We start from the raw sequence: 17,133 nt of genomic DNA, 5'->3' as shown, positions 1-17,133 counted from the left end.
ATGAAAGAAGGTATTATCAGAGTAATCTAATTGCAAAGTTTGCATACTTTGAAACAGCCTCTTAAACATTTTCTTGCATATCTTCTGTGATTTTGAGCCGATTTGTCTAAAATTTCATATCTAGGAACTTGTTATTCCGCATAATTTAAAAGTTGAAAAATGGAAAAATTGCAATTGAAAAAAGTAAAGATTATGCAAATATGAATAAGTAGATGATCCCTTATGTGAATATAGTTTGCATATATTTAAAAAGAATATCTATCCAAGTTGAATAGCATATTTTCCTTGAATTTGGCTTTTATACATTAGGAGTAATACGCAGTGTTCAGATATTTTTTGATGGACTGAACAAAAATATTAGGTACAATTAAGTATAAATATCAACCTTTACTTGGCACAGCAAAACCAGGTATGGACCGAAAACTATGTGTCATGTCTGACTATTCGTAACCGTATGGGTTTAGTTTCGTTATATTAACGTCATGTTTTAAAGCAACACTAGGGCAATTTCGGGACGGACCTCGTAATTTTGAACCGCGGTCAGATGACGAGGACGACACCTGAACTGGCACTCCCCTCTCCACACCACACCAGCTGGAGGAGGTCTGGCCCGGTCGGATTTAACGTACACCAGACCCGCTTACACGACGGTTCTTCGGTGGAATCGAATCACGAACCTGACACCATCCGGTTCCGAAGCCGAGATCTTACCACCAGACCACCGCGGCCATCGTAATCATCTGGGAAAGCAACAGACACCATTCATTATTAAAACTGGATGCCCTTGCCTATAAATACAACATTTATGCGGTGAATTTCATGCTGGAATTATGTTGCTTTCTTTGAATACACATTTTGCCAAAATGTTTTCAGAAATTATTTTGCAGAACTAATGCAAAAATTATTGCAGTACTTTCAAAACTCTTTTGATAGTTTAATGAGCCAAAGTGCTTTTTTATAGGCAGCACAAAAATAACGATGCAGAGTACATCTATAATTAAGACTGTTTAATACACATGTTACAAAAATCAGACAGCACAATAACTGTGTATATTAAATTTTTTTTGTTATAATCACTAAATATTTTGAGAGCCAAACGAATAATATTTTACATACTTTCCTTCCGATTTTTCAATTAGCATAGGAAAAAGTTTTCTAATAAAAAATTATCCCCAACTATTTTAATTATAACAACACTATCATATTTGTAAAAGGAATCCTAAAGAGTAATTGATATTATTAACAAAACTCTGGTCTTCGGGCCACGAAATATTGTTTAGTCCAAAGATAACAGAAAATGATAAAAAAGGGGGGCGGGCTCAAGTTTCAATTTTAAATCTGATTTACGTTCAGCATGATGCAAACAGAGGGAAATGGCTTCTTAATCCTGCATGTTAAGTTATATTTTTGAAATATTCAATGGCAGAGTATCTTATAGATGTCATGCAATGTATGTCATTCAAACGCCTCATGAAAATTCGGGGGGGAAAACATATTTCATAGATACTTTACATTAATTTTCAAAAAGTTATCCGTTTATGCGAAAGAAAAGTCCTTGGTTTATATTATATATAAAAAAATAAAAATGTTGAAAAAAATTGCTCAAATAATCAAAGAAATGTACAGAAACAATTGATTTATTCAATTTTGTACAGATAAGGATGGAAATTGTTTCATGGAATGTACCAAAGAGACATTTTAGACAGAGCTAAAATGCAAATAATGAGGTTACATAGTAATAAAACAATCATTAATATTGTGTGTACTCTCATCAAAAGTGAGCACAAATACTGTATCACAATTACAAATTTATAGAACAAGAGTTTGAATTTTCTACAAAAATCATTAATATAGTTCATTGCATAATACATGAGGGGGTAAACTCTACAATCAGAAAATTTTAATACTTTGGGACATAACAAAAATACTGATGCAACATTATTACACATTTGGCATATCAATAAAAAGAATGGTTACAAAATAAAGATTCATACCATATACAGAAATATATATTTATAGAGAAAGCAGACACAAGATGAAAAATATATAATAATTTATGAAATTCCAAAAATGACTTCTCAAATATTCATAATGGTCTAAAAAATTAAGAAATATTTCTGAAATGATAAGTTAAAAATATTTATATATTATTTAAAATATTTATATTATATTTTATTAAGAAATATTTCTGAAATATTAAGATTAAAAATTATTTCTGAAATCCTATGAAATTAACTGTAAAATCAATTCAAATAAGCAAAATTATGCTTCTTGTTGAATATTTATTTCCTGATACTTTTGTATGATTTTGGATTAACAATCTCACAAATATAATTACATACAGTAAAAACAATGAGTATTTCTAATGAATGAGTATTTCGATGTTTAAGAAATTTCACAAATGAGGAGAAAAATACTTTCCTTAGTAATACAAATAATTTCTTCATATAAGCTTGAAATACTTTGAAGGACTAATAACAATGAACGAAATGAACTGATGCAAATGAATAAGGCTAAGAAAACAGTATCAAAATTTTATTTACATAGTCCTTTAAAGATACTGCTTTTGAGCCTTTCATAATGTTAGACAAATCATAAGGTGCATTCAAGATTAAGCTGATGAATATGTTCCAATTAAGAGCATTTAAAACACATAAATGAATTAATCATCACTGCATTTTTCAAAATTCGCACGAATATCATCATTTTTTGAGGACATTATGTTTTTAACGAGATATTTTACATATGCGAACATAAAGGAATTTCTACGCTAATTTTCTTAATGAATATTCTCTAAAAGTAAATATAATTTTTATGGTAAATAATAATTAATATTATGTTTATTTTGTCTAAATTATCTTGGTAAGGCTAAATATAATGCCTTTAATATTACATTTATACGGAAAGATGTGTTCAAAAGGGGGTTATGCTTCATTTGTTTTATATCACATACTGTTCATGCTTTGAGGGCAAATTTAACAAAACATAGCAGCTGCAGCCATCTAGTGGAGATACAATGCAAACATGCAGTTTTAATAAGATAAATATTCTTTCAAAAAATTAGACGCTGAATTCTTTAAAACTATATATTCATCACAAAGATCCTTTCTTTCACTTGACTCTTCGCTTTTAAAATATTTAAGATTGAATTTATAAATAGATAGTTTCGGTATATGTATGAATAGTAATAAAAAAAATCAATCCATAGAATAGATTTTAAATAAGAGGAAAAATAAATGAAATTTCTAAATGAGTTCTCATTTGCTCAGATGTTTATGTTTATAAACATCAGATTTTAATACCAGAGTAAGTTTAATAGATTGATTCGATATACAAAAAATTGAACTTTTCAGTATAATCAAAATGCTATTTCAAACAGAAATTTAACACGAATTAGAAAAACAAAAATAAATAACTTTACAATATCCGAAAACGTTTTATTAATATATGATATCAAAAACCAAAAATAAGAAAAAGCTAGAAGTTCCGGTATTCTAGCAAATGAGTAGACTTCCTTATGTTCGCACATAAAAATCTCAAACTTCATGAAAACAGTACTTTTATGTTTATTCTAATCATATTAGTTTCACTTTTGAAGCTACATCACTGGGTTAAGATATCGTTAGATTGCAAATGTGAAAAAAATGCATAATACAAAAAAGTGCTCCCTGTCAAGGAAATACATGTGCTTGTGGTGATCTTAGATAATGTACAAACACATAAAGCCAATAAAAAAATACTCGTTTTCTAAAAAATGATAAAATCAAAATGCAAGATCAATTATTTGGCCCTGACAGTACATTATTCCTTCATTTGAGTTTCAATCAATTCATATTAAATAACCTTTTTAGAGTGCGATGCAAACAAATACATACATAATTGGTATACTTATACAGATTTTAATAAGTATGCATAATATTAAGATGTGGCCAATGGTATAAATGATAAGATAATGTTAAAAACATGTTATCTATGAACGCCGTTGCTATTATCATTTCTTATATATCTCATTTTTACAGCTTTGAAAAAGCAAGATCTGTTAGATCATCAATTGCTTTTATAAACTAGCATTTCCATTTCTCTATTCCCGTTCTGAACAATAACAACACATGTCCATAATAATGAGTCAAAAATAGAATTATAACATGTGCATTCAAGTTCTAAAAAAACATTAAAATGTTTTAACCCCTCTGAGAGTTTCAATAATTTCAGTTTCTTGAAAAATTGCTAAAATTAGACATTTGAGATGAACTGAGTATATTACAGTATTCATTTTAGTTTTTAATCAACTATAATTAAAGTTAACATAATATAAGATATTCTCTCGCTACATATATTGCAAATTTCACAAGAAAAATAATTTAAATCTGAATTAATAATAAGTTACCATAACAACAAGATATTTGGACTCACAGAATTCATTATATATTTCTTCTATTTATTAAACGATTGAACCTTTAGTAAAACATACATGTACTATCACAGAAGTAGACCCAGGCATAAAATCTTCCTAGTGGCAATAATATAGAAATAGGGATGGAATACAATAAACAAGAGACATATGGCAAAAGAGTTGCTTCCGTTTTGTTCACGGCGATGTAGTTAAGTACGCCAATAATGAGTGAATTTATTGCATTACCATTGGAAAATGAGTTGAGCCCAGTTTCTATGGCAAAAGAAAACAGCCGATTTTATGCCTGAGGCACATTTTCTGCTGAAAGAAATTCGATTATTTATTCAATAAAATTATCATGATTCAGCATGTATCGAAACTGAAATACTGAGCTAAAAGCACTTACATATTCCATAGGCGAATCTGTATTTCATGAAACAATCATCAAGCACAATAAAGAAAAACGACATGAAAAATAGATATCTAAAAAACATATTGAAGGCATTTTTTTTTTTAAAAAAAACCCAGATATATTTCAAAAGATATATTTTAATATAAATTTAAATTACTTGCAAATCAATACACATTCTTCTTCTTATAAACTGTGATTTGTTTTAAGTGCTTTTTGAATAGCAAACCAAGAAATAGAACTTTGAAAAAATCTGTGTAGGAAACTAATTTTATAATGCTGATATTAAATATTTATAGATCTTTAACTTACTTATGTTAATTCTTACATTTTATTTCGACATTTAAAACACTAATTTGAGTTGCCTGAATAACAGAAATAAAATATGTATTAATTCGAATAGATTGCCACCTCCCTTTATCATACAAAGGCTCAAAATAGAATTTTTGAACAACAAATTATTAGAAAGAATTCTGAAGTTTTCGCATAACACCTTTCAAATTGCAAATCAACTTACAAACGAGGTAAGAAGTATTCAATATTTATACTCATATATCACAGTGTTTTAGATGAAACAGCCATAACTAAATTATAATTTGTTCAAACTTAAAACCTACCCAATACAAAATAAATATATGAAAATTAAGTTTTCAATATGATAAATTAACACCTTTAAACACACTTTAAATATGACTTTCTTCACCATCATTAGTTCAAATAAACAGATTTTACAAATATAACATTTAAATGCATCAAAAAATGTAGTAGAACAACAACAACAATACACTGATATCATGATTTTTTTATTCTAAAGAATTCAAATTTAAGTAAACGCCAAAATGAACAACAAATTCTTCTGTGAATAACAGAAGGAATTTCATAAAACAAAGAAAAACAGTTAAAAATATTTGGCACATAAATCAGTTTTGGTCTAATTGACTTATAGGATTCTGCATCTCATAGGAACACATTCCCTAGTATGACAACTACATTCGTAAAAGATATTTCTAAAACGCCAGTTCAACTTTTTATTGTATATTCTGCAATTTTACATTTTTCTTATTAATTTAAATAGGTAACAAGCTAAGGCATTTCTGTAGGTTGAAAATTTCCGATATATTTATTTAACATCATTCTATGCCACTTTTAAGTCTGAAAACCTGGGAAACATGAGTATTTAATTTTTCTGATAACTGCATTGCAGAAATATTAAAATTCCACTTTATTATAATTTTACATTTTTATATATCTAATCTAATATATAAAAATGAATTTTTGTTTGCTCGTATGCGCTGCCGTACCGTTCAATCCATTGCGATGAAACTTTGCCAACTTATTGCTTGTACCTGCGCCAAGGTTATAGCCATAGTACAGTTATCATATCTAATATATAAAAATGAATTCTCGTTTGTTCGTATTTTATGCGCTGTCGTATCGTTTAACCGATTTCGATGAAAGTTTGCCAACTTATTGCTTGCACCTGCGCGAAGGTATATTTTAAAACTGACAATTGACAAAAGACAAACAGTACACGGCAAACGGCACATGTCATTCGGAATTAATCGCACATATATCAAACAAAATAAAATTATTACGATTGATGCTAATGAATGTGAGTTATATGAAATCGAAAATATTTAGTGCAAGCGCTAATTATTTCTTCTCATTAATGAATAGTTATCTACAAAGGATGTTGTTATTCAGCGTGAACAATATTTTGTCTGTGGCAAACCTCACATTTTATTCAGAGTTTATTTCACATATACAAAATAGTATTATTATCGATGCCGATCAAGTTAAATTACATATAATGGAAATTTTCCAGTGCAAACAGTAATTTTCCTATTTATTCAGTTAATCGAGAAATGATATTTCGGTTATATAAGCGTATATCGTGTTAATTGTTTCTTAAAAAATATGCCTTTCAAACGTTCGGTACTTAGTAGATCTACCAGCGCAGCAAGTAGAAATAAAAAAATTCGAGCTTCTCCAACAAACGAGGAGCTATAAGCAAGCAATGAAGCAGATCTTTTACGAATTGCAAATTCATCTACTTCAGCATCTCAAGATCAATATTTGGCAAGAATCGAAAGACAACGTTTATGTGCTAAAAGATCATGCGCATCAGAATCAGAAGACCAACATGAGACAAGAATCAAGGCAACTATTCTTAATGGAATGTCGATTGCAGATGTGCTCATTCCACGCATTCCCATTATTCCCACCGACATGCCTTTTGATTTCAAACGACAACAGCTCACCATTCGACTTGCATTCTCGATGACCATCAACAAGGCGCAAGGTCAATCACTTCAAGTGAGGGGATTGAACCCTGAAAATGCACGTTTTTCATTTGGCCAATTGTATGTTGGATGCTCAAGAGTCGGACAGCCAAGAAATTTGGTTTTGCTGAAGACAGAAAAACAAAAAACATTGTCTAATCTAAAGCACTTGAGTAATAAAGTAAAAAAATAAAAATAAAAATAGAACAAATATTATTTGTACTTCTCCTTTATATATCATTAAATTTCAATAAATCTATTCATTGCGGATAAGAAAATAAATATCATTCCTAATTAAACAAGACAGCTATTTTAAATTTTAAACGATATTTCCAAAATTATTTCTATAGTGGCAGCAGTACTTCGGGTACCAGCTAGTTTTCAATAAAATTTTAGACAATGAATTAAAGAATCAACTTTCAAAACTTTCTCAAGTAAAATATTAATTGCAATTAAAATAATATCAGAAGCTTTGAAAATGGCATGTACAATTAAAATATCTATTCAGTTTTAAAACAATTTAACAAATGCTTTTACTAGATAAACGTAAAGCGCTTTTGTAAGAATAGCAATAATACGATTAAGGAAATACGAATAAGCAATAATTATTTGTAATATTTATAATTATAAAGGGAAAACGTAAATTTTTCTATACACATATAATGCTCCTATGAGAACAAGAACAAAATCCCATTTTTGAGAAAAAAATGGTATTTTTGCTTTCTTTTATTTCTTAAAATTAATGCACTGAAATTGCACAGAAAGGGATTATATGCGAGGCTGAAAACGTTAAAATTTCACATATCACAACACATATAAGAATGGTTTATATCAAGTGATTTCTGGGAATAAATGTACATGAAAATACATTTTTATTATTTTACACAATATATAAATAAATCTTCTGATACAAAAGACTACTAATGCAATGATTAAGCTGTTCATTTAAAAAAGTTAACTTACACTTTGTGCAAAATTCTGAAAGACTACTTTACATGATGTAGAGAATCATGTATAAAGTGTTTCGCTTTCATATGCCATATAAAAGTAAAATGTACGCAAAACTGCGGCTTCAGTCTTCAAACAGGTGAAGTCTGACTAGTCCTTCGAATATTTCTAAAGTTAAATACAAATCTATTTCTTTCTTGTTCTTCAGATTCTGAAGGAGTTTCTACTTCAGAAGGAGCTTCAGATGGAGCTTCAGAAGGTGGTTCTGAAGGATATTCTGATGTCATATATGAATTATTAAGGATACTTGTGGTTTCAAAGTTTGGAGGTGGGTTTCTAACAAAATTTCCTCCCTGCATATTCTCAATTGCTTTTCTCAACTAAATAAAAAAAAATATACATATATTATTCACAATTAGAACTTTGCATAAAAATAAAAAAGGAAACAATTCATATTGTTTTGAAGAATTTTTCTCTTGCAAATTTAAATGGATTAAATGCAAAAAAAATTTCAGAGGGGCAGTAAGATTGAAATGTCATATTAAACAGCAGTACTTATCTCAATAATAAAAATAAACATTTTATGATTTATGATAAAAACCAATCTTTAAAAAAACTATTCTTTGTGCAAGTAATAATTTCCAGATTCAGTAATAACCAGTGGAATAGCCAAGGAAGTACATCTAACCTAGATATCAATCTTGTAGCATACCTCAAATTAAAACAGATGTGCATTTATTACTTTTTTTAAAGGCAGATATGACAACAGGAAATAAAAAACGAAAATTATGTCTTGGGTGTAATTTACTTTCGCATGGCTTTCAATCTTCATTCATTAAATAGTCTCGAATGAAAGACTAATGTTTGCAAATAGTTTGACTATAGCAGAAGTAGAGAATATACCTATTGAAGCAATCCTCTATTTATTCATAATACTTTAAAAAAACTTTAATAATGTGCCTTATTTCATATTCCCAACAATTAAAAGGATTTTAATAATATTCAGTTATATCATTTAAATTATTTACAATGCAGAAAATTATGTTCAGATATGAACAGCAAAGAAAGACTAAGTAAAGAAAACTGTAACTTAATCATTAGTAATACTGTACATTAAAACAAATATAGCAAAGAAATTAAGGGATAGTTCATATTGTTACACATTGAATTTATATTATATATAATTATTTAATGTTATACTAAACATTTATATTTCTTTAAGTATAACCTTTGTTTTGAATAAGAAAAAAAGAAAAAATTAGCAAAACTGACAATACAGCAGTTACTAATTGTTTAAAAAAGATAGTTTTCAGTAATAATAAATGGCAGATTTAATTTGAGCATCATCAAATATCCAAAAACAGCAATATAATGAAAATCGTTCACATGGAAACACATAATGCCAAAAAATAAAAGGCACATCAAAGAAGTGAATTCAAAAACACTAAAATTAGAAAAGGTACTATGTGAAAGAAATGATAATTTTTGAATGCATGAATAAATATTAATATCAAAATATTATATAACACAAATCAATAAGATTTTACCTCTTTCAAAGCTACAACTCCAACTAATCTTCCTATAGCTGTTACATAAGCATGATTAAGACCAAGCATTGAAAACAAGGAATGTACCTATAACGATATAAGAGCATCTTCAGTTTCTTAAAGGCCAAAAGCTCAATTGTAAAGACTAAAGGAAGGCAATATATATTTATCACAAACATTAGGATAATATATAAATTGAAGCGTTTATTATTAAATTTATTGAAAATCTTTTACATTTCAAATCATTGATGGATATACTAAGTTTGTTTGTTCCAGACATAAGATGGCTTTTTTTCTAGAAATGAAAACTAATTATATATCTGAAATGCATCTAAGAAATTAAAAAATATCCACAATTTTTCATTCTAGAACAAAAAAATGGGAAAAAAATCTGTTTTATACAACATAGTAGAAGATTATTCTGAGTGCACAAAAGTAAGTTCTTATTTTTTAAGTATAAAATATAATACGTATTGGTGGCGAAGTAGTGAAGGATGGACTAATGGAGTAGGTAGGGAAAATACCCTGGGCGCTTTACCAGGGAAAGTACATTAATTGCATTTTTAAAAAAGTACATTTTTTTTAATTTACCAATACTAAAATAAAACTTCTTAAAAACAAAAATTAACTCTATTAATATTTAATATGATGACATAAAATAATATTTTTATGTCATCAGTTATCTCGAAATATCCCGAATTCAAATCACTCAGTTCCGTCCACTAATTTCGTTTCTGATATCTAATATATAAAAATGAATGAATGTTTGCTCGTATTTTAAACGCAGCCATACCATTCATCCGATTGCGATTAAAGTTTGTCAACTTATTGTTTGCACTTACGCGAAGGTTATAGGTATAGTACAATGATTAGCATTTATTTCGAACCCAAAATTTACAAACAAATCGTTTCACATATTTCTATGATCCAACATCATCTTAAAATTGACAATTGGTAATCGGTAAACGGCATATGTCATTTGGAGTTAATCGCATATATATCAAACAAAATAAAATTATCATCATCAATGTGAGTGAAATAAAATCGAAAATATTTAGTGCAAGCGCTAATTTTTTTCTTCTTTTCATTAATAAATAGTCATCTACTAAAGATATTATTATTCAAAATGCATAATATTTTGGTTGCGGCGAACCACACATATTATTCAAAGTTTATCTCACAGATACATAATAGAATTATTATTATCGATGCCGATTATGGTAAGCTATATATAATGGTAATTTTCCAGTCCAAACACTAATTTTTTCTATTTATTCAGTGAATAGACAAACGAAATTTCGGTTATACAAGCGTATATCGTGTTAATTGCTTCGTCAAAAAATATGCCTCCCAAACGTTCGTCACTAAGTATTTCTACCAGCGCAGCACATAGAAATATGAAAATTCGGGCTTCTCAAACAAACGAGGAACGACGAGCGAGCAATGAAGCAGATCTCTTACGAATAGCAAATTCACGTGCTTCAGAATCTCAAGATCAACATGCGACAAGAGTCGAAAGACAAAGTTTATGTGCTACAGAATCAGAAGACCAAAATGCGCTCATTCCACGCATTCCCATTATTCCCACCGACATGTCTTTTGATTTCAAACACCAGCAGTTCTCCATTCGACTTACATTCTCGATAACCATCAACAAGGCGCAAGGCCCAATCACTTAGAGTGTACATATTGAACCTAAAAAATCCCTGTTTATCACATGTACATATTGAACCTAAAAAATCCCTGTTTATCACATGGCCAGTTTGCATGTTGGATGTTTACGAGTCGGAGAGCCAAGAAATGTATTTGTTTTCGCTGAAGACGGAAAAACAAAACAAAAAAAATATTGTCTATCCCAAAGCACTTGAATAATAAATTTAAAAAATAGAATAAATATTATTTATACCTTTCCTTTATATATCATTTAATTTCAATGGCGATAGTCACTGTCGAAAAGAAAATAAATGGCATCCTTCTATCATTCCGAATTAAACAAGATAGCTATTTCAAATTTCAAATGATATTTCCAACATTATTTCTTCTGCGGCAGCAATGCGCAGGGTACCAGCAAGTTCATAATAAAATAATGAACGTTTAAAAATATTTTTTGATTATTAAGCAAAGGCGGATATAAAGCCATAATATAAACGAATCATGGATGTAAATTTGACAAAACAAGATTAACGAGGAATCGGACTGAGAATAAATAATCTCAGAAGTTCATATTTCCATCAATCAGCAAAACAGTGATTAGTATTTAGAATTAGCTAATAGGTTGTTTAGAATTGCTGTAAACTAAACTGAATCATAAGAACGGAAATAAATTTCATTAATAATAAAACTGACCAAGTGCAGAAACTAAAAGAAATAAGAATCTTACTATGACGAAAGTTGGTATGGATGAAATAAAGAATTATAATCTGATATTTTTTATGTTTTTTGAAGACTGAATGAAAATTTTTTGTCATAAATTCGCCTCATAGAAGAACGACGGATAAAACCTTGATAGTCCTCCCCCCATAACATAGTGTTGCAGTTAGAAAATGATTTATTCGCTGTAGCAAAAGTTCTGTTCAACAAAATGATTCAGTATGAGATATTTATACAGGCAAGAATCATTTAGTTAATGCACAGTATTAGGCATTGATAAAATAATCGAGTGTCTCTGCATAATCTCATTGAACTTCTGAGCAGAATTATGTTTCGTAAAAACAGAAAATATTTTCATGCAAAGTTTAATACCTAATTCTTTGTTTAATTCTTTAAAAAATATAGAAATTTAATTGCATTGTCTTCATTTCATTTCAAAGCAATATTCCTGACTTTTTTTTAACAATTTAATCTCAGTTTTTTATTTCTTTATTATTCAGCATAAAAGTAAAGGTTTTGGTCAGGATTCTATTCTCCTTTTTTTACATTTTTAATAATACAATGTTTTTAAGAATTGATCATGGATTTTCATTTGTAAATCAATCATGAAATACTGTTTAATAATAATTTTTTTCCAGTATTTAATATTGATCTTTCAAAAATTCAAGAAAAACAAAAAAGCAAAACAAAACGGTACAATATGCTCTTTTATTAATCAAATGGAATAAACTGTTGATATTGTCAGTTAATATATATTATAATATTAGAGTAAATATTTATAAAACTGAATTATATATATAAATTTAAAAATCACAGCTAGTTCGCCCATCAAATAAATTGTATTAATTTCGTAATTAAACAATGAAATAGGTCAGATTTAAAAATTTCAACAATGAAAACTACAGTTGCAAATTGCATCTAGAAATATATTTAAAAATTTGTTACATTTCGAGAAAAATTTCACAACTATATAGGAGGAGTAAACAACAATATTGGGGAAAAATTTGAATTCTCGGATAGAGTAAAAAGTATTTTTGTGTAAGTACATTTTCAAAAGTAATCACTAAAATAAGTGAGAGTCTCTATATTTTTTTTATCAATTGAAACTAAAGTTTCAAAAAATCATTTCCGCCACCTAAAGCATATCTGCATCAAGTTTGATAAAATTTAGTCAAATAATTCTGCCTGTAATACACCAGTAGACAGATAAATAATATACATTTAAATAAATTTTCGCTTTTAGTATTAGTGAAGAAAACTGCATAATGTATATAAAATACGGGTAGGTCTTTCATATAAAACGCATCATAATGATATATCCTTAAAATGTTTTTTAAACTTTTTATATGGTTTCAAAAATTTTTAATGAAATTTAGTTAAGCTTTCTCAGGAAATATTTGATATATTAATTCGTTAAACTACTTAAAATGACCTTTAATGAGAATTCAAACAATTATTTTAGTGAAAATTTTAAACTGTGAAGATATTCTTGGGAATCCTTCTGAAAGACACACATCTAATGCATAGTTCAGTTTATCAATCATCACACTTTAAAACATAATTTCAAATATTTTCAGATATTTTAATTACATTTTTTATTAACAACTGCCCTAAAAATTGCTATGTTATTTAATTCTTAAAAATAGTTTAATTAATCTGATGAATAATTAAGTTGCTTTAATTGGCTGTTAGGATTTATTATTCAAAAATATTATATATAATTATTTAGGTTTAGTTTCAACTCCTTCTGTCCCCATCATAAGTTTGGGGCAGTAGGAGAAGGGAGAATATGAGGATTGCAGTTTAAAAAAAGGGGCCAGGACGCTCGCTGCCTTGGTATTTGCCTTGGGTGCCATTTCACGTAAGTACAACTCTGGGCATAACTATTTCTTCTCAGTATGCTTACTGTATTTTGCATAAAGTACACATAGCACGTCTATCTAAAAAAAATTTAATTTAAATCGATTTTATGCAAATACATACAAACAGGACTTTTAAACATTTCATACTTACCTTTATTAACGAAGTACGTTCAACTAACTGAAAGGGAGCTGGATCAATGTGACATTTGCTAAAATCTACGGGAGCATTCAGCTGATCTTCCTCCCAAGCTTGTTGCTGTAAAATGTAACCGAATTTAAAAAGCGAAGGCAATTAATATAATAAAAACTCATACTTAATTAATTCAGTTTAAAAAAAATAACTTACTTCTTCTTCTGACATATCAATTACTCTTTCCTTGGGCTAAAAATAATTTTGAGAAATCAGAAAAAAAAAATATTTATGAAATAGAAGATAACACATTATGAAACAGAAGATTTTTAACACATAAATATATAATATATCATACCAACTTCACTCTTTTGGGGACATTCGGAGTAGGAGGCCCACTGTCAGACTGAAAAAAAAAACACAAAATTTACATTTCATATGAGATAAGTACCTTTAAATTACATGCCAAGAATAATAAATGTGATACAATGACTGAAAAGTCACAAAGTTAAAAGAGTCGATGTTGTTATAAAATCATAGCATCCTTTACCTACTACGAATTCAAGAAAACATAACAGTAACAACACAAACTTAAAAAAACATCCCAGAAAAATTATAAAGGCCTTTAATACATAAGATAATTCTTTTCTTTCAGAATGAGAGAATAGACAGGCTGTTTAAAGAAACAGCCTTTAGTTAAATTTGAAGAAAAGTACCGAAAATTTCAATATACGTTTTTTAAAGTATCCTCATGATAATATATCAATCAAAATTATATTAAATTAATATTGTCTGGCTCTTTATTGCTCTTTTATTTTTCAATCTTTCTTTCCCTGAAAGGGTCATTTTTTCCCCTGCTTCAGACTTTATGGTATTAATAAATAAAAATGCTCACTGAAGTGAAACCTTTAGCATTTCCTAAAACATCTGATAGATATACACACAACAAAGTATTTCAAATACTGAACTATAAGTTCAGCTACATTTTTTAAAAAAATAACACATATTCATAAATAAGTTTTCATTCAAATGAAACTGACTGTTAGTAACTAACACAGAAGTTTCAATACTTTGAGAAAAGATACAATATGTTAGTATTGATATCATCATTCAAGAGGAATTGGACGCCCGTAAAGGGAAATGTTCTATTTTGTTACTCATTCTCTTGAAAATATACTTTTCTTCAAAAGTGCTTGAAAGAAAATTAAAATTTTGACAGTGACGACCTAATTTATCAAGAAGTATATATATATATATATATATATATATATATATATATATATATATATATATAAAATATGGTTTTATAAAAATGCCATTTTATGAACAATTTGGAAAGAAAGCAAATTTTCATCGTACAATTCTATCTTTCACATTGTTATCAGTGTTCATTACCTTAAAAAACAGACCACTATTTAAAATATAATAAAATAAAAATCAATCACATTTCTAAAAGCTTACCTTTTCACTTGGATTAGCATCTTGTAAAGTCAGAGCTTTTCTAAATATAGCCTCAAATGCAGCCCGAAGTCTGGAATCTAAAAAAAAAAAAAAAGCACTTTGAGATAAAAGTAAAAATACCTATTACAATATATATAAATCAATTTTGTGAGTGCAGAAGAAAGATCATGAACTCATACAAATCAGTAGCAAGGTGACAAACTGGCGAGATCAAGCAAAACTCATTTGTTTACTTTGAGCCAGCATTCGCATCTACACAGAAAAATCAGAAATCTTGAAGAAAAAGCGACTGAGTACGAGATCTGTTTTACAGCATGCCGTTTATCTTTTCTCCTTATTGCCGACTAACATTGTAAAGAGGAGGGAGAGGATCCCCCTGAACCCAAGATTCAACTCATTTTAACATTTTCAAAACAGAGAAAGCTCATTCTAGATTAGATTTGATAATTATCTCATTAAACAATGTCTCAAAACAAAAGCAAATTACTTGGATGAAAATAAAATTAATTAACAATGATCATTAAAATATACTATTTACTTCTATTGCATACATAGAAACATGAAAATTATCTGCTCAAATACATAAGTAAAAATGGTGTATAGTTACATTCAATAATTTTTATATTTATTTATATCGATTAGCACAAATAATATTGAAAACTGCTTTTCTTAAATTATAGTGAAGTGTAGAGTTGAGAAGTCATAACCATATTTAAAGTTTAAAAACAAAAATGTCGTTTAAATAAAAAGAGAAAAAGTTACAAATTTTCATTTTCTTATGAAGTTTCATTGTTGTGCCTATTACATCATGAATACAAATGAATAAGATATCTTATAAATACTTTCAGGAGATGTGCATAATTTTTGCAACGACATGTTATTGCTCTTTAATATACTAAATTCTGAATATTTCACGTGTTTAGACGGGCAAGGGATAATTTCGACATACCGATCGCTACCGTCGTGGAGGAGCAGTAAATCTCCAAAGAGACTGCTGGCCTGTAAAATTAGCTGTGAAATATTTGGATAGTAAGCTATATAAAATTTGCCCAAGTGGGTGATAATAAAACCTGTTTCTGTTACACGTATTTATTTTATATAGTAAAAACACAAATTTATCTTAAAGTTAATTGTAGTAAACTCTAATGAACTCAATAGAAAATGAATTGATAAAATTTCATTTCATTTCATTTCAATAGGTTAAAAGAGTCACGTGAAAGAAGAATGAAAGATACCTAAATGTTTTACAAAAAAACAAAAAAGAAAGATGCAATGGCAATATAATAAAACTATTGATTTTCATTTGCATGCAGGCCTTAAATCAAAATTACCTTCAAATTAGCTTCTAATAAAAAGCCTTATTTTTTTAAAATTATTTTTCAAAGAAAAATTCTCCTCTTCCGAAAAAAAAAAAATTTAAATAAGGAAAAACCATAGATTCGAAGGGGGGAAAAAACATGTACACACACAAAGAATTTCATAGCACGTATTCCACCAATTATACAATTAATACCCAGCTCTAAACTTTCAGGTCCAACAGATACTTCAAATTATCTTTAATTATCCATGATAGCCGAATTTCCTGTTCTTATTTTATGTTTTCCCCTCAAGAAATTAGAAAATTAACTGTTTTTAACAAAGTAGAGAGAAGAAATCACATACAGTTTAACTAATGCAAAATACTGACTGATATCATGAATAAATTTTAAAATTTCGAATTTTTTTTAAATA

At 28.3% G+C, this 17,133-nt stretch overlaps 1 protein-coding gene across 2 annotated transcripts in view; it reads right to left on the bottom strand.

Annotated features, from left to right (window-relative positions):
* Window positions 1–7,939: 7,939 nt before the first annotated feature.
* The window catches only part of LOC129960218 (chloride channel protein 2-like), a 119,757-nt gene continuing 110,563 nt past the window's right edge, over window positions 7,940–17,133 (bottom strand). For both annotated transcript variants that reach the window (XM_056073461.1, XM_056073460.1), the window contains 6 exons: window positions 15,403–15,479; window positions 14,300–14,347; window positions 14,158–14,193; window positions 13,963–14,067; window positions 9,580–9,666; window positions 7,940–8,412 (listed from right to left, as the gene is read on the bottom strand). In XM_056073461.1, the coding sequence (XP_055929436.1) occupies window positions 8,164–8,412; window positions 9,580–9,666; window positions 13,963–14,067; window positions 14,158–14,193; window positions 14,300–14,347; window positions 15,403–15,479 (602 nt within the window). In that variant the 3' untranslated portion in view covers window positions 7,940–8,163. The remainder of the gene's footprint in view (window positions 8,413–9,579; window positions 9,667–13,962; window positions 14,068–14,157; window positions 14,194–14,299; window positions 14,348–15,402; window positions 15,480–17,133) is intronic.

The sequence above is a fragment of the Argiope bruennichi genome, chromosome X2 (genome assembly GCF_947563725.1).
Source record: "Argiope bruennichi chromosome X2, qqArgBrue1.1, whole genome shotgun sequence".
In the NCBI taxonomy this organism is placed as follows: Eukaryota; Metazoa; Arthropoda; class Arachnida; order Araneae; family Araneidae; genus Argiope; species Argiope bruennichi.
Note: the sequence above shows the minus strand (reverse complement) of the source record. Positions and strands in the feature narration are given on the sequence as shown.